Source organism: Acomys russatus, chromosome 3, assembly GCF_903995435.1.
Source record: "Acomys russatus chromosome 3, mAcoRus1.1, whole genome shotgun sequence".
NCBI lineage: Eukaryota > Metazoa > Chordata > Mammalia > Rodentia > Muridae > Acomys > Acomys russatus.
The window spans coordinates 59,538,195-59,559,319 of NC_067139.1; the positions used below are offsets into that span (position 1 = coordinate 59,538,195).

The 21,125-nt window shown below is 42.9% G+C and overlaps 1 protein-coding gene and 1 pseudogene across 1 annotated transcript in view; one reads left to right on the top strand and one right to left on the bottom strand.

The window, feature by feature from the left end:
* Positions 1-2,335: 2,335 nt before the first annotated feature.
* LOC127187038 (60S ribosomal protein L37-like) lies at positions 2,336-2,633 on the bottom strand (annotated as a pseudogene).
* A 652-nt stretch (positions 2,634-3,285) lies between these two features.
* Nek4 (NIMA related kinase 4) overlaps positions 3,286-21,125 on the top strand; it is a 34,306-nt gene continuing 16,466 nt past the window's right edge. The window contains exons 1-7 of the mRNA XM_051141076.1: positions 3,286-3,596; positions 5,511-5,777; positions 7,922-8,119; positions 8,292-8,399; positions 11,136-11,290; positions 14,369-14,510; positions 18,753-19,151. Of these exons, the coding sequence (XP_050997033.1) occupies positions 3,504-3,596; positions 5,511-5,777; positions 7,922-8,119; positions 8,292-8,399; positions 11,136-11,290; positions 14,369-14,510; positions 18,753-19,151 (1,362 nt within the window). The 5' untranslated portion in view covers positions 3,286-3,503. The remainder of the gene's footprint in view (positions 3,597-5,510; positions 5,778-7,921; positions 8,120-8,291; positions 8,400-11,135; positions 11,291-14,368; positions 14,511-18,752; positions 19,152-21,125) is intronic.

Here is a 21,125-nt window from a genome sequence, read left to right on the forward strand (position 1 = left end):
AACAACAAAATTCAACAAAAATCAGTAAGTAAACAAAAATACTTAAACTGCTTTTTATTGTGGCAAAGTATACAAACATAAAGTTTACTTTATTCCTTTTTCTTTTCTTTTTTTCAATCTTTCAGCATTCACACCATGCCACTATACTCAGCTGCTGCTGCTGCTACTACTGCTGCTACTACTTTGATTTTTCAAGACAGGGTTTCTCTGTGTTGCTCTGACTGTCCTGGACTCACTTTGTAGACCAGGCTGGCCTTGAACTCACAGAGATCCACCTGCCTCTGCCTCCCTGAGTGCTGGGATTAAAGGCATGTGCCACACCTGGTTTACCTTTATTTATTTTTTTATTGTGTGTGTGCTTGTGCTAGTGTGTGTGTGTGTGTGTGTGTGTGTGTGTGTGTGTGTGTGTTTCAGAGGACAACTTGTGTGAGCTAATTCTCTCCTTCTGCCATAGGGGTCCTGAAGGTGGAACTTAAGTCATCAGAATGAATAGCAGCGTTTGTCTGCTGAGCCGTGGAATTGGTCAGCATTTATTACTTTACTATATGTTAATATATATACATGCCCTGGTGTGCAAGTGGAAGTCAGAGGGAAAGTTTCAGGAGTCAGTTCTCACCTTTCACTATTTGGGGGCCCCGGCACCAGTGCCAGTTCATCAGGCTTGGCATCAAATGACAACTCACCACTCCCAGGTACCATGTTAAAATGTACTTCTTAGTGGTGTAAGTACATTTACACTGTGGTGCAGCCATCCCCACTGTCCATCTCCAGAGATTTTTAATTTTCCCCAAGTGAAGCTCTACACTCCCTAAACACTAACTCCTGGCTTCCCCTTCGCTCTCCAGGAGCCAGGGAGATGGCTGACACCAACACTGCCATTCTTCTGTCTGTCTCTGAGCTTCCCATCTCTAGACAAGTTGCATAAGTGAAAGCATTCCATATCAGTCCCTTGTATTTCATTTACATAATGTCCTCAAAGTATTTCCATATTTTCTTCCTTTTATATCACTTTATCTCTCTCTCTCTCTCTCTCTCTCTCTCTCACACACACACACACACACACACACACACACACACAGTATTAACTATTCAATCAATGATAAGAACTTAGGTTGTTCTCAACATTTGCTCTTGTGAATGTTGATGTAATCATAAGTGTACAGATATCTGTTTGAAGCTGGGCGCGGTGGCACAGACCTTTAATCCCAGCACTCAGGAGGCAGAGACAAGTGGATCTCTCTGAGTTTGAGGCTAACCTGGTCTACAGAGTAAGCTCCAGGACAGACAGTGCTACACAGAGAAACCCTGTCTCAAAAAACTAAATATCTGTTTGAGTGCCTGCTTTGAACTTTTCTTTCTTTCTTTCTTTCTTTCTTTCTTTCTTTCTTTCTTTCTTTCTTTTCTTCTTTTTTCTTTGGTGTATTTATCCGAGGTAAAATGGGTGGATTACATGTGCAATTTCTTTTGAGGAGTCATGATACCAATTTCCATACAAGTTGAACCATTTTCTATTTCCATCAGCAGCACACAGGGTTCCAATTTTTCCATATCTATTGATCTATACCATAATATATTTGAGTGATTGCATCTGCCAAAATGATCTAATTACACATTTGAGATTGGTGAATTTCTTGGGAATGCTGATTTCCTCTCCACAAGAAAACCAAACAAAGGAGGCCATAAATAAATATTGAATTCTGGTAGGGATATTGCTAAAGATAAAAAAGGCAAACATTAGTCAGCGCAGAGGGGGAAGATTGTTATTTATTAACTAGTCACAATAACAGGAAAAGCTGAGATTCCTTCAATTGTGCAGAGGTAACTGGGTCTTTTACAAAGAGATGAGGCCAGGGCATGATGGCACACACCTTTAATTCCACACTCCGGAGGCAGAGCCAGGCTGATCTCTGCGAGTATGAAGCTAAACTAGGTAACATAGTGAGACTTTGTCTAAAACAAGGTTTTACACACAAACATACACACCACCACCAACACCACCACCACCAAAATGGTTAATGAAGGGAAAAATCGAGAAGTTAGCAAAGGAACTCCTTAAAATAATGAAAAATTCCAAAGCTTCGGGAGCGTGTTGCTGTCATATGCCTGAAAACTCAACACTCAAGAGTAGATTGTAAGTTGAGCTACACAGGTGGATCTTATCACAACAACAATAGCAAGGAGAGATGGCTCAGAGGTTAAGGGCACTCTCTGTTCTTCCAAAGGTCTTTTGAGTTCAATTCCCAGAAACCAAATGATGGCTCACAACCATTTGTAATGAGGTTTGATGCCCCCCTTTTTTTTTTGAAACCAGAGCAATTATTTTATGACTGCTTGAAATCCTCAAGATGAACTGGATGCTGCAACAGCTGCCCTCTTGGGTTTAGGTGTTGTTCCTTCACGGAATCCATGTCTGAATCTTTGGTAGACAATTTTTAGGTGTCTCATTCGCCCGGTCCCGGTTGTGTTTCGCCTCTTAGCCTTGGCACTCCAGTTATACTTTCTCTTGCGCTTGGCAGGGTAGCCACATTGCCACAGGTCGACTTCTGAAGGTGATAGGCCTTAGAGCCACAGCAGCGGCACAACGTGTGCGTCTTATTGCGACGCTTTCCAAAGGATGATGTCCCTTTTGTCATCTTGCTTCTGTCGCCAAGGCCAAAGAGCTGGTGCTCTTTTCTGGCGTGCAGGCACACATGTTGGCAGAATACTGTATAAGTAATAAATAAACAAACAAACAAATAAATAAATAATACAGAACACATCTACCACACCACAAAATGTTGTGGATGTGGTGGTCCACGCCTTTAATCTTAGCACGCAGGAGGCAGAGGCAGGCAGATCTTTTTGAGTTTGAGGCCAGCCTGGTCTACAAAATGAGTTCAGGACAGTCAGGGATACACAGAAAAACAATGTCTAGAAAAACAAAAAAAAACAAAACAAAACAACAACAACAAAAAAGGCAGGTGAAATGCTGGCCTGCTACAAAACAAATACAGCAAACATTATTGGTGAAATCTCAACTGGCCACTCTTCCAATAAAATGTGAGCCAAGGACACAGACGGTTAATATTTGTAGAATAATACTTGTAACGACGCTTAGAACTAGTACGGACTTATTGAAAGAACGCAGAACCAAAACGCAGAACTGAGACTCGGGGGTCGCTCTGGCCTCTCGGGCGGTCGGACTCTATGGCAAGTCCTCCGAGGCTGCGGAGCCTATCTGGTCGCTCCAGTGACTGCTCAATGGTAGGTCATCCCAAGGCTGAGGAGCCACTCTGGGCGCTGCTAGGTCGCCTCTATGGCGGGTCTTCCTAATCCGAGCATGCGCAGCACTACCCCGCCTGTATCGCTATGGTAGCGGCGTCTGGGTGGGCTGGGCCTGGAAGCTCCGGGCCCCGAGGGCCCATATTGATGGAGGACTTCACCTCCTACCCGGCTTGAGCAGGACTTCCCACTGCCTTACGCGCCGCTCCCTCAGCTTCTTGACTGTGACCCCCTTCGGGAACATGCCCCAGGCTGCCTACTGCTATGTGCGGGTCGTGGGCAGGGGTAGTTACGGAGAGGTGACGCTCGTGAGGCATCGGCGGGACGGCAAGCAGGTCGGGGATTTGGGACCTGGCCAGGGGCGATGAGGGAAGGGGTGCGCCGGGGCATCCTCAAATGTTCTAGGCCTGAATGGTGGGCAAGAAATTCATCTCAGCTATGAGGTCAGCTTCCCAGTTCCCTCTATAATGGCGGGCTCCAAACTTCACCTAGTCTATGGTGTTAACCGGTGTAGTTTATCTGCAAACTTCCTGCCACCTGAAAATTTCTTGAGAGCGGGGGCCATGCGGTCCCCCAGGCCTAACTCAGTACCGCCTGGCAAGCGCCTTCTCCTGTGCAGCTTTCTCTACTTAAACACTTGGCTCGTCATCTTCTCGCCAGCACATCTCTTGGCCCCTATTTCAGGAGTAGCTACACCAGCCCTGCAGTTTCCTAAGCTCGACTTGTGACAACTGTGTTTAATTCCCCCAAAGCTGATTGTATTCCTGTCAGTAGGCCAAAGCGGCCTCTCCATCTCTCTTGGACCGACCCCCAATACAGGATGCACCGTTCTTTCTGGCTAAACGCCCACTCCTTCCCAACAAGTCCCTGTCGCCTGCTTTCTGTTCTCTAACCGCCACGTTCGCTGGAGTGGTCTTTCTAAAACTCACATTGATGCTCCTCCTTTGTGTGAAGAACTTTATCCCATCACCCAAAGGCTGATGAACCAGTTCTTCCGTATGCTTTGCTATCAAGGTGGCCATAGAGTGGCTTTGCACAAAGAGGGACAATTACAAAACCGAAAAGGGGCATCTCATAGTACCACCAAGCCAGTGGCAGCAAGCTGAAAGAGCCCCGACCCTCCCAAGTAGAGGACCTGCTCTCCTGTTCTTGTGTCATGCGCTAAATTCGCTGCTTAGAACACATGCTTTCACATAAGAGATGAACACAGTAGGCACCTTGCGGAATTGTGAGACGTTTATGCTAAGAGTCAGAGTACAGCCATAATAATAACCCTTCAGTTTGTACTTGAGGAAACACATTTATGTGTGTGTCTATTGAAGGAGTGAGTACGTTATCTTTGAGACGATTGAGGACAATTTATTAGATTGTAAAGGATTTTATTTTTAGTGGGAATGATGTCTTATGTGGAAGACCAATGATGCTTTAACTTTATTGGGCCACAAATATCTAATGTGTCTCATACACCTTTTCAGCCTGCAGATGTGTGTTTAAGCTATATCACAATGCTTGCTTGTAGAAGAATTTCGAAGTTAAGGAGTCTCTCTCATTTTAAATTAGTCATTAGGAGTTTTTTTGTTTGTTTGTTTGGTTGGTTGGTTTTTGGTTTTTGCTTAGATACCTCATCTCTGTGCTCTCCAAGTTGGGTTTCAAAATTCTGGGCCTCAGTAATCCTTCCACCTTAGCCTTCAAAGTAGCTGGGATTGCATAGTTAAAGAAATAATAAAAATGAAGTATTGTTGCTTGTGACCTGGAAAGGACATAACCCTGACTTAAGACCAGGTAGTAGAGTACCTACCTACCTTGCACATGCAAGGCCCCAAGTTTAATGCCAACCCCCTCAAAAAAAAAAAGCATAATTGTCAATGGCAAATATTTCCCCATTTTATGCTTGTTTTGTTTTGTTTCTCAGGTTTTGTCTGTGTATCCCTGGCTGTTCTGGAATGTCCTCTATAGACTAAGCTGGACTTGAACTCAGATTTACCTGTCTCTGTCTCCCAAGTGCCGGGATTAAAGATGTGTGCCGCCACCACCCGGCTTTTTATGTTTTTTGACCTTCCTGCTGCCTCCTCTTCAAAGTATCCTACTGACAATTTTATGCCCTTTGCAGAACAGGTCAGTAGGTCATCTGATAGGCTCCGGAAGGTTGGTTTTTGAGGACTGGGCATTCATGAGAACTTCTAGCTACTTGTGAACCTACAGAACCCTGTTTTCTTGCACCTTGTAAAATTACGCATTTTCTTTGTTAGTATGTCATCAAAAAACTGAACCTCCGAAATGCCTCCAGCCGAGAGCGTCGCGCTGCTGAGCAGGAAGCTCAGCTCTTGTCTCAGCTGAAGCACCCCAACATTGTCACCTACAAAGAGTCATGGGAGGGAGGAGATGGTCTGCTCTACATCGTCATGGGCTTCTGCGAAGGGGGTGATCTCTACCGGAAGCTCAAGGAACAGAAGGGGCAGCTTCTGCCTGAGAGTCAGGTGGTGGAGTGGTTTGTACAGATCGCCATGGCTTTGCAGGTACTGTCTGCCACACTCGCAGCCTCCTGCAGGCTCCTGCATGGCAGGAGGGCAACAGGAGTATTTTCCTGGGCCAGGGATGACGTCATACGCTGTGACTGACTTCACCAATACAGAAAAAGCGAGAAATAGACTTTATAAGTGTACTGAGATACAGCCATAGCAGGCAAGAGTGGAGAGAGAAATGAACAGTACAGTAATATTTTCAGGGCTGGTTTTTAAGGGGTGTTTGCACATGGGCAACCAGGCAGTATTTGAGTGTCACCATCATCTGTGTGGGGCTTTGTCTGGGTGCTGAGACAGATATCTCGGTATTTAGCTAGCGAGTAAGTATTCAGTGTCAGTAGTCTCTTCTTGGGAAGGTTATGTGCAGGGCAGGCATGACTCAGAGTCTGGCACTTGAGGACCCGAGTCTGCCCTGTTCTTGTGTTCTCTGCCCCCTCTGCCACACGTAGGCCTTTCTGTTTTTAATATGGGTGCTGGGGATCCATATTCAAGCCCTTGTGCTTACACAGCAAACACGCCACTGATGGAGCCACCTCCCTGACCCTGAGCCCGCTCTGTCAAGAGTGGTATTTTCTACAGTGCTGTCAGGGTGCCCTAAGAGAGACGGCAGTCAGGCCTTGTTGAAGCTAAGTCTTTGTGCCCTTGCCAAGAGGCACCAGGGGCCTTGGTCTTTGCCCAGCACGCTTTGATGTAAAAGGAGCCTTGTTAGAGGCTAGATGTCTCAGCCCCAGGATGATGTCTGCATATTTTCACATGCTTATGTGGGGGGGGGGGGGTTGAAAAATCTTTTAAAAAGCTAGATGGATCCGCCTTGTAGCATTAGGATGTTTCTGAGTGATGCCTATGTTAACGTAGACATGGATTTCATCTGTAATTACAGAAGATACAAATTCTTTGTGCATTGAGTATTTTGTAGCAGAGTCCATTTTAAGAGCCTTGCATAGACAAAGAACAAGGAGGACCGTGTTCTAATCAGTTAGTCATCTGTGTCATGTTGAAAGATGCCCGGGCTATTTAATATTCCAGTACCGTGAGGCCCAGGCTGTCCTGTTGCTGTGACACAGGGCATGAACATGCCGAGGAGATTGGCGTTTCAGTAGACACATCCCCCAGGGGGAGGCTGATTTTGAAGTATAACTCAGGCACTGGGCTTATTTGGCTGGAATTAATTGACATTGCCTCAATTCTTACAGGTTCTCTTCAGGGAAAAGCGATGCTGTTGCACTTTAAAGCATTGTCTAGGATTTCGTAGGTCAGAGAGGAATGCACAGCTGGCTTTGCATAAGTTGTTCTACCTTCAGTGGAAGTTTATACGTTTTGGGGTTGGGTTTTTGTGTTTGTTTGTTTGTTTCCTTGGAGACAAGGACCCACTTAGATTGGCCTGGAACTCACCATGTAGCTCAAGATAATCTCAAACTCACAGCAGTCCTCCTGTGTCAGCCTTTCAAATATAGGACTTAATAGGCCTAAGCCACCATGTCTGGCTTATAAGTATATATATTAACTAGGTCTAGGTATTGTTAAAAAATGACACAATTTTCAAGGCACCAGGAAATAATTGTAGAAGGTACCAGGCCAACTAATATATAGAACTTAATTTCCTGTGTGTGCATACATGTTCATGTATGTATGCACATATGTGTGTATATGTGTGGAAGCCAGAGGTGAAAATGTTAAATGTCTTCCTTTGTTGCTCTATGCTGTTTTGTTTTGTTTTGTTTTTTTGGACAGAGTCTCTCACTGAATGTAAAAGTTACTTGTTTGACAGAGAGCTCCAGGGTGCCTCTAGTCTTCTCCTCCCCAGGGTCAGGAGTGCGCCAGCATGCCTGACTTTTTAGAGTGCTATAGATCCAAACCCAGGCTCTCGTGCCTGTGTGGCAAGTGCCTTTGCCAGCTGAGCCATTCCCCAGCCCCTGGAACTTACTTTTGTTTAGAGTTTATAGAACAGTAATGTTTTGGTTGCCAGGTAACCAAGGCTCTTTAACCCATGTAATTACCGATAATATATAAAAACTAGAACTAAAGGCTACACAGAGAAACCCTGTCTCAGGAAAAAAACAAAAGCAAAAACTAATACCCTAGAACTAAATAAACAAATTAGTATGTTTACACATAATCAAAATTTTCTCTCTTCTCAGTATTTACACGAGAAACATATCCTTCATCGAGATCTGAAAACTCAGAATGTCTTCTTAACAAGAACAAACATCATCAAAGTGGGTGACCTAGGAATTGCCCGAGTGTTAGAGAGTCACTGTGACATGGCGAGCACCCTCATTGGCACACCCTATTACATGAGCCCTGAGCTGTTCTCCAACAAACCCTACAACTACAAGGTAGGACGTGTACAACTGCAGAGGTGCAGGGAGTATCAGCTTTCAGAGGCCGATGAGTAGTTAAGCCAGAATTAGCTGTGAATCAGTCGGAAGGAAATGTATGCTGGTTATATTTGAGGGGAAACGTAATAAGACATTGTGCGTTTGACTGTCCGCTGCTTTTCTCTTGTAGTCTGATGTTTGGGCTCTGGGATGCTGCGTCTATGAAATGGCCACCCTGAAGCACGCTTTTAATGCAAAAGACATGAATTCTTTAGTTTATCGGATTATTGAAGGAAAGGTAAAAAAAAATTCAGAATAATTGATTTAGAATAATTGAACAAGGTTTATAAAATAGAGCTTTGTAAATATCTATTGTCAAAATCGTCGATCTTTTTTTTCCCCAGTGGTGGGGTCACACCCAGGGCAAATGCAGGGCAAGCACTCTGAACTACATACTCAGCCCTCACTAATGATTTTGATTAATTGACTAATATTCATTGATATTAGTTAGGAATTCATTGATAATTAGGAATATAAGATCTCTTTTGTATGAAAGGTTGAAGTTGAGAAGAGATGGTTTTTTTTCCCTTAATGTTAAAATGTAAAATTAGCTGATTGGCCGGGCATGGTAGCGCACACCTATAATCCCAGCACTTGGGAGGCAGAGGTAGGTGGATCGCTGTGAGTTTGAGGCCAGCCTGATCTACAAAGTGTGTCCAGAACAGCCAAGGCTACACAGAGAGACCCTGTCTCAAAAAACCAAAACAAAAAACCAAAACAAACAAACAAAAGTTGATCAGCTACAAAGAGCTGGAGGTTGGAAACTGTAGCTACAGAAGTATAGGAGCTGTGAGAGGCTAAGGTGGCCCGTAGCTGAAGGAGCCCTGTTTACAGTGACTCCATGTGCTCTTGGGGCTGGCTGTGGTGGCACATACCTTTAATCGGAGCACTTGGAAAGCAGAGGCAGGTGGATCTCTGTGAGTTTGAGGCCAGCCAGGGCTACACACAGAGAAACCCTGTTTTGAAAAACCAAAAAAAAAAAAAAAAAAAAAAAATAAATGTGTTCTTGGTGTAGTTGCAAGTAACTGGTTAAGAACTGCAGGAAGCATTATACCTGATGCAGATGCTGGAAATGACTTCATGTTATTTCCCTGAGGCTGGCTGTCCTTTGCAGTGATTTAAAGATTACCCCAAGACTCATTATCCCAATATCTTTTAAAGTACACAAGTAAAAATTTCAAGTATAGGAGCTGAAGAGATGCTTCATTGTTTAAGATTGCTACTGTTCACCCACATAACAGCTCTCAACTGTCCGTAGCTCTAGTCCCTAGGGTGCCTGATGCCCTTTCAGCCTCTGCTGGCACTGTGCTTGCACTGTGCTTGTGGTGCATTTACTTACCTGCAGGCAAAATACCTGTACACATAAAATAAAAATGAAGTCTCTGAAATCTGTTTCCAGTTATGCTATTTAAATAATTAGGTTTTTAAAAAGAATAAAAATGTCTCTATTTTCATGTTTTTGTTTTGGTTGTTGTTGGTTTTTTGGTTTTTTTGTTTTTTGTTTTGGTTTTTTGAGACAGGGTTTCCCTGTGTAGCCTTGGCTGTCCTGGACTCATATTGTAGACCAGATCCGCCTGCCTCGTCCTCTCGAGTGCTAGGATTACAGGCGTGCTCCACCACTCCTGGTATTATTTTTATGTTCTTGATAACTACTGCTAGCAATTTATCCCAAGGTCTCCCTTTCCTTTCTTTGAGACAGGCATAACTCTGGGTGTGTATGTACTTAAATGCAAGTACTTTCCCTGCACCCCCACCTTTGGGGTTTTGGGGGTTTTTTTGTTTTTGTTTTCTTCTTTCTTTCTTTCTCTCTCTCTCTTTCTTTCTTTCTTTCTTTTTCAAGGCAGGGTTTCTCTGTATAAACAGCCTTGGCTTTCCTAAACTCACTTTGTAGACCAAGCTGGCCTCGAACTCACAGAGATCCGTCTGCCTCTGCCTCCCCTAGTGCTGAGATTAAAGGAGTGCATCGCCACGTCTGGCTCTTTTTTGTTTTGTTTTTCAAGACAGGGTTTCTCTGTAGCCTTGGCTATCCTGGATTTGATTTGTAGACCAGGCTGGCCTTGATTCTGCCTGACTCTGCCTCCCCTAATACTGACAAGTACTTTTTAAAAAGAAGCAAACCGAGTCTTACTGTACACAGTGGTAGCCAACTTTCTCTTTTGGCTTAATTGTCAGTACGTGTGTTTTCCTTTTACGCAGCCCTCTCGTGTTTACAGGAAGAAGGCTGCATAGCTTGTCATTCTCTGTGGTGGTACTTTATGTCTGGTTACTGACTGCTGGACTGTATAATCTGGTATATTAATCTTATTTGTGCTCTTGGGCAACAAGATAGCTCCATGGGTAAAGATGCTTGTGTCACAATCCTGACAACCTGAGTTTGATCCCAGAACCCATGGTGGGAGGAAAGAACAGGCTCCCAAAAGTTGTTTTCTGGCTTGAATGTGTGTATGCTCATGCATGCACTGCACCCATACTCACATGCTAGTAATAAATAACATTTAAAAGAAAAGAGAAAGAAATCTGTGCTTGGGCTGGAGAGATGGCTCAGAGGTTAAGAGCACTGAATGCTCTTCCAAAAGTCCTGAGTTCAAGTCCTACATCATGGCTCACAACCATCTATCATGAGATCTTGTGCCCTCTTCTGGTGTACATGCAGACAAAACACTGTGTACATAATAAATAAATAAATGAATCTTTTGAAAAAAGAAAAAGAAACTTGTGCTTACATCTGGAGGACAGCGTCCTCAAATGAGACCACTGGGCTGAAGGGGGCACTGCTGCACTCCTACAGCTTGTTATAAACACAGCAGACAGTTTTAATAGCTACTTTTTATTTTTCTGGATATATGACTTTAAATGAATAAATGTAAATAATTTTAAATATCATAGTGATTTTAGACAGTGGGAAATACCTGCCAGCTTTTCCTTTGTCTCATAACGACCTTAATCATAATCATAGTATTGTCATTTTTTGCAGTTGCCACCAATGCCAAAAGTTTATAGCCCAGAGCTGGCAGAACTGATAAGAACAATGCTGAGCAGAAGGCCTGAAGAAAGACCCTCTGTGCGGAACATCCTGAGGCAGCCTTATATAAAACACCAAATCTCCTTATTTTTGGAGGCCACAAAGGCGTAAGATACTTCCCTTACAGAACGCTGGGCTAAACAGATGGGGCAAAAGAGGGTGGCTTCTAAATTTTCAGTAAAAATTTATGGTGAGTTGTTTGTTTAATGAAAAGTAAATTTGTGTAATTAGAATATGTAAGGAGACAAAACTCTACTGTCGTGGTGTTTTTTGGCCTGGGTCTCAGAATTTAACTTACATAGCAAAGTAAAAAAAAAATTATTTGGAAGTTTTATGTTTCACAAGTAGAATAAAGTTTTATAATTCGAAGACCCCAAAGCATCACACCTAATGCATCGGTGACAGGCCAGCAAGAAAGGGAATTGTGCAAAGGAACTGTGTGGAGAGCATAAAGGAAAATTAGAATTATTTTACTAAGGACTACACGTTTCTCTTAACCTTAGCTTTCCATTTTTTACTTATTTTAAATTGTATTGTTTATTTAGTGTTGGGGGGGCATTATTCAAGATAGGGCTTTTCAGTGTTTCTCTGGCTGGCTCCAAACTCAGAGATCACCTGCCTCTGCCTCCCAAGTGCTGGGATTAAAGGTGTGTGCTACAACTTCCCAGCTTTTTTTTTTTAACTTTTTATTTATGCATATGTGAATGCCTGTTGAAGCTGAAAATAAAGCATCATACCCCTTGGAACTGGAATTAATAGGTAGTTTTGTGCCGTCTGATTAAGTGCTAGGAACTGAACTTGAGTCGTTTGGAAAGCAGAAAGCACTCCTAACTGCTGGCCCATCTCTGCAGTCCCTTGTACCTGCTTTTTCTTTCTTTCTTTCTTTCTTTCTTTCTTTTTTTTAAGTGCTGTTAGCTCGAAATAATTGCTATGCAAAAGTGCATTTCCCCCCTTGAGAGAGGGTTTCTCTGTGTAGCCCTGGCTGTCCTCAGAACTCACTTTGTAGACCAGAATTGCCTCAAACTTATGAAGATATGCCTGCCTCTGCTTCCCAAATGCTGGGATTGAAGATGTGCGCCACCATGCCAGGCAAAGGTACATTTTTAGGGTAGCATATTCTGGCTCCTATCGCATATGTATTAGTCAGATCTAGTGGCACAGGCCTATAATCCCAGCTACTCAGGATCACAGATACAAAGCCTGCCCAAACTAGAGAGTGAGCCAGCCAGGCCAATTCAGGGAGACCTTGTCCCAAAACTAAAACTGGGCTGGGCATTTAGCTCAGTAGTAGAGTGCTTACCTTGTATGTGCAAGGTCCCCAATTTAAATCCCAGTATCATAGAAAGAAAACACAGAAAATATTAAAATTTGCATAATTATTGAAGTAAAAAACCTAGAGAACCAGCCGGGCGTGGTGGTGCATGCCTGTGGTCCTAGCACTCAGGAGGCAGAGGCAGGCGGATCGCTGTGAGTTTGAGGCCAGCCTGGTCTAAAATCTGAGTCCAGGACAGCCAGGGCTACACAGAAACCCTGTCTCAAAACAACAACAACAACAACAACAAACAAACAAAAACAAAAAACAAAAATACCTAGAGAGCCATCTAGAGGGGCTGGTAAGATGGCTGAGCAGGTAAAGACACTTCCTACCAATCCTGAGAACTTGAGTTCAGTCTCCAGGATCCACAGAGGGGAAGGAGAACCAAGTCCTACAAGTTGTCCTCTGACCTCCACACATGTGCACACAAATAAATGAATAAATGTAATTTTATAACTACTTAGAGAGCTACTATTATGTATTCACCATGTAAGAAAATGGTGCTCAGACTTCTGAGTGCTCAAAGGTTTTCTCATGGTACTCTTCAGGAGTAAAAGAGTTCCTTCCTTTGACCACAGTCTTACTTTTAGCAAACAGATGTTTCAGTATCTAAGACTTAGGGTCAGAGAAGACTGTCACTGTCTTGTTAGCGTCACTTGTGCCTGCGGTGAGATAGGTTTGGGAGGAGAGGAGGCTATGTTAGACATGCTCAGGGTTGGACTTCTTCCCTTTTAAGACAAGGCCTTTATGTGTAGCCCAGAACTTGGACTCTTGGTATCTTGCACCAGTGTCCCACATATTGGGATTACACCAGCATCACTTCTAATTGTCCCTCTGTTGTGCTGGTCTTGATCTCTGTGCTCTGCTTTAATGTCCTAGAGACTCAGCGCCTAGAAGCAGCTAAACAGTTAAGGTATTATTCCTATACACATTTATTCTGCAAGTCAGAGAATATAAGCCAATTATTTTTACTCTTTTTTTAAAAAAGACTTATTTATTTATTATGTATATAGTGTTCTGCCTGCATGGGTGCCTGCGCACCAGAAGAGGGCACCAGATCTCATTATACATGGCTGAGCCACCATGTGGTTGCTGGGAATTGAACTCAGGACCTCTGGAAGAGCAGCCAGTGCTCTTAACCTCTGAGCCACTTCTCCAGCCCCATATTTTTACTCTTAAAGTTTGCAATACAATAGTGATATTACTGTAAACATGTAAAACTTAAAAGAACTTATCCTGGTGCTTTTGTATATGAGCTACTTTCTCATAGAAAATTTATCTTGGAATTTTGTATTTATAGGAGAGTTATAAAGGCAGTGCAGACTTCCTCTATGCCCATCTAGTTTCCCCTATTATTAGCGTCTTAGATTATTATCATGGGCATTTGTCAAAATTAAGACACCAGGGCTCTTGAGATGACTTAGCAAGCAAAGGTGCTTGCCACTAAGCCTGCTGACCTGAGTTCAGTCCTGGGACCCACATGGTAGGAGAGAACCAACCCTCACAAGTTGTCTTCTGACTGCATGTGTATATTTGTATGTGTTCTCATATGCATACATACAATAAACAAACAAGTGTGATTTTAAAAATTGGTTTAAAAGTAAGAAACCAGTTCTGAGTGTGGTGGTGCATGCCTTTAATCCCAGCACTCGAGAAGCAGAGGCAGGCGGATCGCTGTGAGTTCGAGGCCAGCCTGTTCTATAAAGTGAGTCCAGGACAGCCAAGACTGCACAGAGAAATTCTGTCTTGAAAAAACAAAAAATAAAAATAAAAAAATAAGGGATGTGTTGTAGACACACATTTCATGTATATTCTTTCAAACCATCAAGCATCGTGTTGATAATAGTGCTTTCCTTTCTTCCCTATGAAGAAAAACTTGCAAAAATAATGTTAAACACTGTGACTCCAGAGCCAGGCCTGCTGTGGCTGTAGTTTCCAGAAAGGAAGAAGCAGATCATGAAGTGACCCACTGCCAGCGACACTCTTCTGCGGGCTCTGCTGTACATGTCATGGTATGTGTCCTGTGGTCATGCTTTAGGAATCCTGTGAACAACATGGCATTGACGTGAACGGTTTTTATGTGGAAATGACTGCTTTTCTAGAGATTCATTATGCAGTTGCTTCCAATTTTAAAGCATACTGGTGAAGGTCAGTCCTTACTCTCCCTTTGTCTGCAGTAGGCTGCCAAACTGTTCATGAAGTCAGTGTAATAGCTTTTTTTTTTTTTTTAAGATAAAATTTACAGCCAGGCAGTGGTGGCGCACACCTTTAATCCCGGCACCTGGGAGGCAGAGGCAGTGGATCTGAGTTCAAGGTCAGCCTGGTCTACAAAGTGAGTCCAGGACAGCCAAAGCTACACAGAGAAACCCTGTCTCGAACCCCGCCCCCAAAATATAAAATTGACATAACCACTATTTAAAAATATTTTATTTGTGTGTGTGTGTGTGTGTGTGTGTGTGCCTGTATGAGTGTATTCCCACATGTGAGGGAGAGTGTGACAGCTATGTTTGTAGATGCCAGATGAGGGCATTGGGTTCTTCAGAGCTACAGTTACTAGCATGTTTTGCACGCCTGGCTTGGTATGTGAGTGTTGGAATCCAGTCATCTCTCCAGTCCCACGTCAGCCCATATAATGAGGACAGGTATGTGCAGTTAGCACACTAACAGTATGCAGCTAGCACTTCTTTTCTGCTTCCAAAACGTTTTCATCAGCCCAAAGAAATTCCTTACACATTAAGTTGTCACTTCTCACATTCTCCGGCACCTTACTAAACACCAAGTTTTCTGTTTGTACGGATTTTTCTTTCCTGAATATTTCATATACATAGAATCATATAACATGTGGCCTTTTATGTCTGAGTTATTATGTTTTTTTAAAAATTGTATAGATAGTGTTCTGTCTGCATATACACCTGCATGACAGAAGAGGGAACCAGATCTCATTACAAATTATTATGAGCCACTATGTGGTTGCTGGGAATTGAACTCAGGACTCAGGACCTCTGGAAGAACAGCCAGTGCTCTTTTTTTTCCCCCACCCTGGTTTTTTGAGACAGCGTTTCTCTTGTAGTCCTGGCTGTCCTGGCCTCATTTTGTAAACCAGGCTGGCCTCAAACTCACAGAGATCCACCTGCCTCCGCCTCAAGAGTGCTGGGATTATAGGTGTGTGCCACCATACCCGGCACAGCCAGTGCTCTCAGCCTCAGAGCCATCTCTGCAGCCCCAAGTTATTATGTTTTTAAGGTCTACCCATGCAGCATATGCCAATGCCTCAATTCTTTTAGGACTGACTAATAAACATATAGGGTTATCCACTCATCCCCTGGCAGAGGCTTGGGTCCCTCTCACCTGTCGGGTCTTACCGTGAACATGTAGGAGCCAGGGTTGAGCACCCGTTTTCAGGCTGTGGGCTCTCAGCCTATATGTAAAGCCAGGCCCCGTGATAGTGCTGCGTTTAGCCTCGTGAGGACTATAGTTTTCCACAGCAACCATGCTGTTCTGCATTTTTAATTTCTTCATGTTCCTACAAATAATATTTCCTGTATTATTGATTTTACTTTTATTAATAAATATAATAATATCAGCCAGGAAGTGGTGGCGCATGCCTTTAATTCCAGCACTCGGGAGGCAGAGGCAGCAGATGTCCGTGAGTTTGAAGCCAGCCTCCTCTACAAAGTGAGTTCCAGAACAGTCAGAGAAACCCTGTCTCATTAAAAAACAAAACACAGACTCTGGCATTCAGTTATAGTAAAAGAAAATAGACTAATACAAATGGTTGTTACCTCTGTCAATAATCATTTGGTCATACCTGTGAGGGTTTAAATTGGCTTTCTATTCTATTCCATTGGTCAATATGTCTTAGTTTCAGTGCCATATTGCTTTGATTATTTTAGCTCTATAGCGAGTTTTGAAGTTAGGAAACGTGGGTCTTAGAGTTTGTTCTTCAATATTGTTTTGGCTTCTCAAGTTTCCTTCTAGGATGAGGTTTTTTGTTTCAGTGAAAAATGTCATTGGACTTTGATAGGTGTTTACTGAGCCTACAGAGTATTTTAGGTTTTGTTACAATATTAATAAATCTGTGAGCAGAAATTAATTCTTCCTTTTTTGTTGTTGTTGGTTTTTTTTTTTTGTTTGTTTGTTTGTTTTTTTGAGATAGGGTTTCTCTGTGTAGCCTTGACTGTCCTAGACTCACTTTGTACACCAGGCTGGCCTCTAACTCACAGTGATCCACCTGCCTCTGCCTCCCAAGTGCTGGGATTAAAGGCGTGTGCCAGCACTGCCCAGCCACCTAAATGGTTTTTCTGAATCATGCAAGGCTATTGACCTTCGTCAGAGCATTTCTCTATATCTGTTGAGATGATCATGTGTTCTTTTTGTTCTGTTCATGTAGTGTGTGGAGTTTTACTTTGGTGTGTTGAATATTTATTTGAGGCACTGATCCCACATGGTCACATTCTCTCTCTCTCTCTCTCTCTCTCTCTCTCTCTCTCTCTCTCTCTCTCTCTCTCTCTCTCTCTCACACACACACACACACACACACACACACGCTTTAGCCCATATGCCTGTGCATGATAGGCAGGGCACTGTCTAAGAACTGCAGAACTGCATGACCAGAGACAGAGAGAGACAGAGACAGTTGCAGAGTGAGTTCTTTCCTTCCACCATGAGGGTTCCAGGATAACCTCAGGCCACAAAGCTTGGCAGCAAGTGCTCTTGCCTGCTGAGCTGTCGTGACACTCTGTATTTTAACAACTCCTCAGCATATTGTCCAGTACTCTGGATTATAGTCCCTGTGTTGTGATATAGCCGTCATCACTATCCTCAAAAACTCTTTCATCATATAGAACAGAAACTCCCTGTCTCTTTAAGCTGTAACTCCCTATTCCTCCACCCCAGGGCCTTTACACCTCTTTTTTCTATAACTCTGAATTTTCCTGCTTTAGATATTTTTATATAAATAGAATCATATAATATACATATATTTGTATACATAATTGTATATATATGTAAAATTTTTCTATATGTAGCTCTGTGCTGTGTAGATCAGGCTGGCCTCAAACTCAGAGATCCATCTACCTCTGATGCCCGAGTGCTGGGATTAAAGGCCTGTGCCACCATTGTCCTGCTATATATATAGTTTTGGTTTGGTTTGGTTTGGTTTTCCAAGACAGGGTTTCTCTGTGTAGCCTTGACTGTCCTGGCCTCACTTTTGTAGACCAGGCTGGCCTCGAACTCACAGCGATCCACCTGCCTCTGCCTCCCAAGTGCTGGGATTAAAGGCATGCGCCACCACCACCCGGCCTTATAGTATTATTTTTATCTGGCTTTTTTTAACTACCTTCTTTTGAGGTTCTAACATATGTTAGAATGTCATCCCCCATCTTTAAAAAACGTTTTTGTGTGAGTATATATACCATGTGTACTCACAGAGGCCAATCTTATGATCATATATACACACACATATATATTTCACAGTTTATGCATTGATTTGGCTTTGCTTCTACCCTTCTCCTCCTCCTCTTCTTCCTGCTCCTTTTCCTCCTCCTCCTTCTTTTTCTTCTTCTTTTTGGTTTTTCGAGACAGGGTTTCTCTGTGTAGCCTTGACTGCCCTGGACTTGCTTTGTAGACCAGGCTGGCCTTGAACTCACAGTGATCTGCATGCCTCTGCCTCCCAAGTATTGGGATTAAAGGTGTGTGCCCCATGCCCGGTTTACCTTTTCCTTCTTTATTTTTTATTTTTATTTTTATTTTTGAGATGGGTTCCTTAATATTTGGCTCTAGCTGTCTTGGAATTCAGTATATAGACCAAGCTGTCCTCAAATTCATAGAGATCCACCTGCCTCTGTCTCCTGAGTGCTGGCATTAAAGGCATGCACCACCACACCTGGCTCTTTCTCTCTTTTTAAAAAAAGAGTCTTGCTGTATAACGCTGGGTAGCTTAGAACCCACTTTGTATGCAGGCTAACCTCAAATCATGACAGTCCTCCTACCTCAACACTGCCCTTCAGGTGCTGGGCTTAAAAATGTGTGCCACTGTGCGCACCCTTTTTTGAATAATGATACTAGAATCATTGGTTCACAGATACCTGCCTGAGTTCCTGTTTTTATGTTTTTAGAGTGCATGCCAAAAAATTAACATGAGCTAGATGTTAATTTTGTGTTTAGCTTTTTGAAGCAGATGTTGCTCCTTTTTGAGTTAATTTTTGTATATGGTATAAGGTGCTGTAATAACTTCAGAACATCTTTTCACCCAGGGTGAAGATAAGTGTTTGTCCCAAGAGAAACCAATGGCCGTTGGTCCCTTGAAATCACCTGCTAGTCTCAAAGGCCACACTGACAAACAAGACATGAACAATACTGCAGAGTCACTTGCCACAGTCAGTAGGATAAATGTCGATATCTTACCTGTAGAAAGGAGGGACTCAGTGAAGGATGGCATAGCTCAGGAGGACCAGCCTAGACACGTGGATTCCTCTCATGAAGTAGACAGCCAGTGCAGTATTTCTCAAGAGAAGGAGGAGAGGCCACAAGGTAATACCAAGTGCAGTAATCAGCCTGCAAATCTTCCCACCTCTGACGACGGGGATGGGGAGCGGAATGAGCCAGTGACACCATTGCATCCCCCAAAGGCAGACCAACAGCCAGAAGACCAGGTGAGTGGGGACACAGAAGGAGAAGCAGGAAATATGGCTGGAGAGATAGTTCATTGGTTAAGAGCACGTGTTGCTCTTGCAGCAGACCTGGGCTTGGTTCCCAGCACCCACACGGGGCCTCACAATCATCCATAGTCCAGTTCCAGGAGATCCTCCATGGGTGCTAGCATGCCTGTGGCACACATACATATATGCAGACAAAGTGTGCATACCTATAAAATTAAATAAATCTAAAATGTTTTAATTACTAAAAACCAAAGATGTAGGTATGTCTTACCTATGTTTAGAAAGTCAGTTATTTGTTGTGCAAATTTAAAGTAGAAGAATATTTTAATCACCTATAAAAACAACAGCAATAACAAGCAAACCAAGCAAACCATGTGCAGTGACACTCGCTCCCCTTCTTCCTCATTCTCAGCCCATGGCAATATTTGTCCATGGATTTACCAATTCTGAGCATCTCATGTAAATAGAACCATAGGATTCACAGCCTTTTGTATCTGGTTTCTACTTTACATAATGCTTTATGTTTTCAAAGTTTATTCATGGCATTGCATACACCCAGTATGCTTTTTATTGTCAAATATGTTCCCCTCTATGTATCTGTATATAATGCTTTGAATTTTTTTGGTGTGTGCATGTGTGGTGTTTAGGATTGAATTCAGTGCTTTGCAGGTTCCTTCTGCTGAGTTAACTCTCCAGCCCTGCTATGAATATTTGTGTATATGTTTCTTTTTATATTTTTGTTTGTTTTTTTATGTGTGTGGGTGTTTTGCCTGCATCTGTGTGTAGTGTCCAAAGAAGCAAGAAAAAGGTGTTGGATCTTCTAGGATTAGAGTTACAGACAATTGTGAGCCACCACGTGGGTGCCAGGAATTGAACCCAGGTCCTCTGGAAGAGCAAAGAGTGCTCTTTACCCAAGTCACCTCTCCAGCCCCTGTGCATTTATAAAAAATAAGATTAAAAAAAGTAGTAAGATTTTAAAAATTCATTTAAAAAAGAAAAATAAATAAATAAATAAAAATTCATTTATTTTTGTGTGCATGTATGTGTGTGTATGGAACACTTATGTGTTATGGCATGCAAGTAGAGATGAGAGGACAACTTATGAGAGCTGGATTCCTCCTCCTCCTGCATCGGTTCTGGGGACGGAACTCAGGTCGCCAGGCTTGGTGGCAAGTACCCACTGAGCCACTTTACCAGCCGTGTGTGTGTGTGTGTGTGTGTGTGTGTGTGTGTGTGTGTGTGTGTATGCACGTGTGCGTTTGTGTATTTTTTATGGATATATATTTTCATTTCTGTTAGGTAAATAGGAATGGAATTATTGGATCTGGTGCGTCTAATTTTAGGTAACACTATATTTAACTTCACAGATTATTACTGCATGAGTATATAATGTGGGGGGAGCGCACATATGGTGCCATGCAGAGAACAACTTTGGGGAGTCGGTTTTTCCTCATGTTCTGTTGGGTAAATGGGTATGGAATTGTTGGGCCATGGGTTTAATTTTATTTAATTGGATGCTTAACTTAGAAAATATTATTATGAAAATATTATTGTGTATATGGCATGTGTATGTGCACATGTGTGTATATGTGCGTGCGTGTGTGTGTTTGTAGCATGAACACCATGGTGTGTGTGTGTGTGTGTGTGTGTGTGTGTGTGTGTGTGTGTATGCCAGAAAACACCTCTGTGGAGTTGACTCCCTGGCCTTCACATGGGTTCAAGGGATCTGACTCAGGCCGTCATGCTTCCATGGCAGAGCTTTTATTCCCTGAGCCATCTCACTGTGTTGTGTTTAATTAAAATGTTTTAATGTTTATGTGTAGGTGTTTTGTCTGCATGTGTGTCTGTGTACCACTTTTGTGCCTGTTGCCTGTAGATGCCAGAAGAGAGCATCAGATCTTCTGGAACTGGAATTATAGCTTGTTGTGGGCGGCCATGTAGGTGCTAGGAGTTAAACCTGGGTCCTCT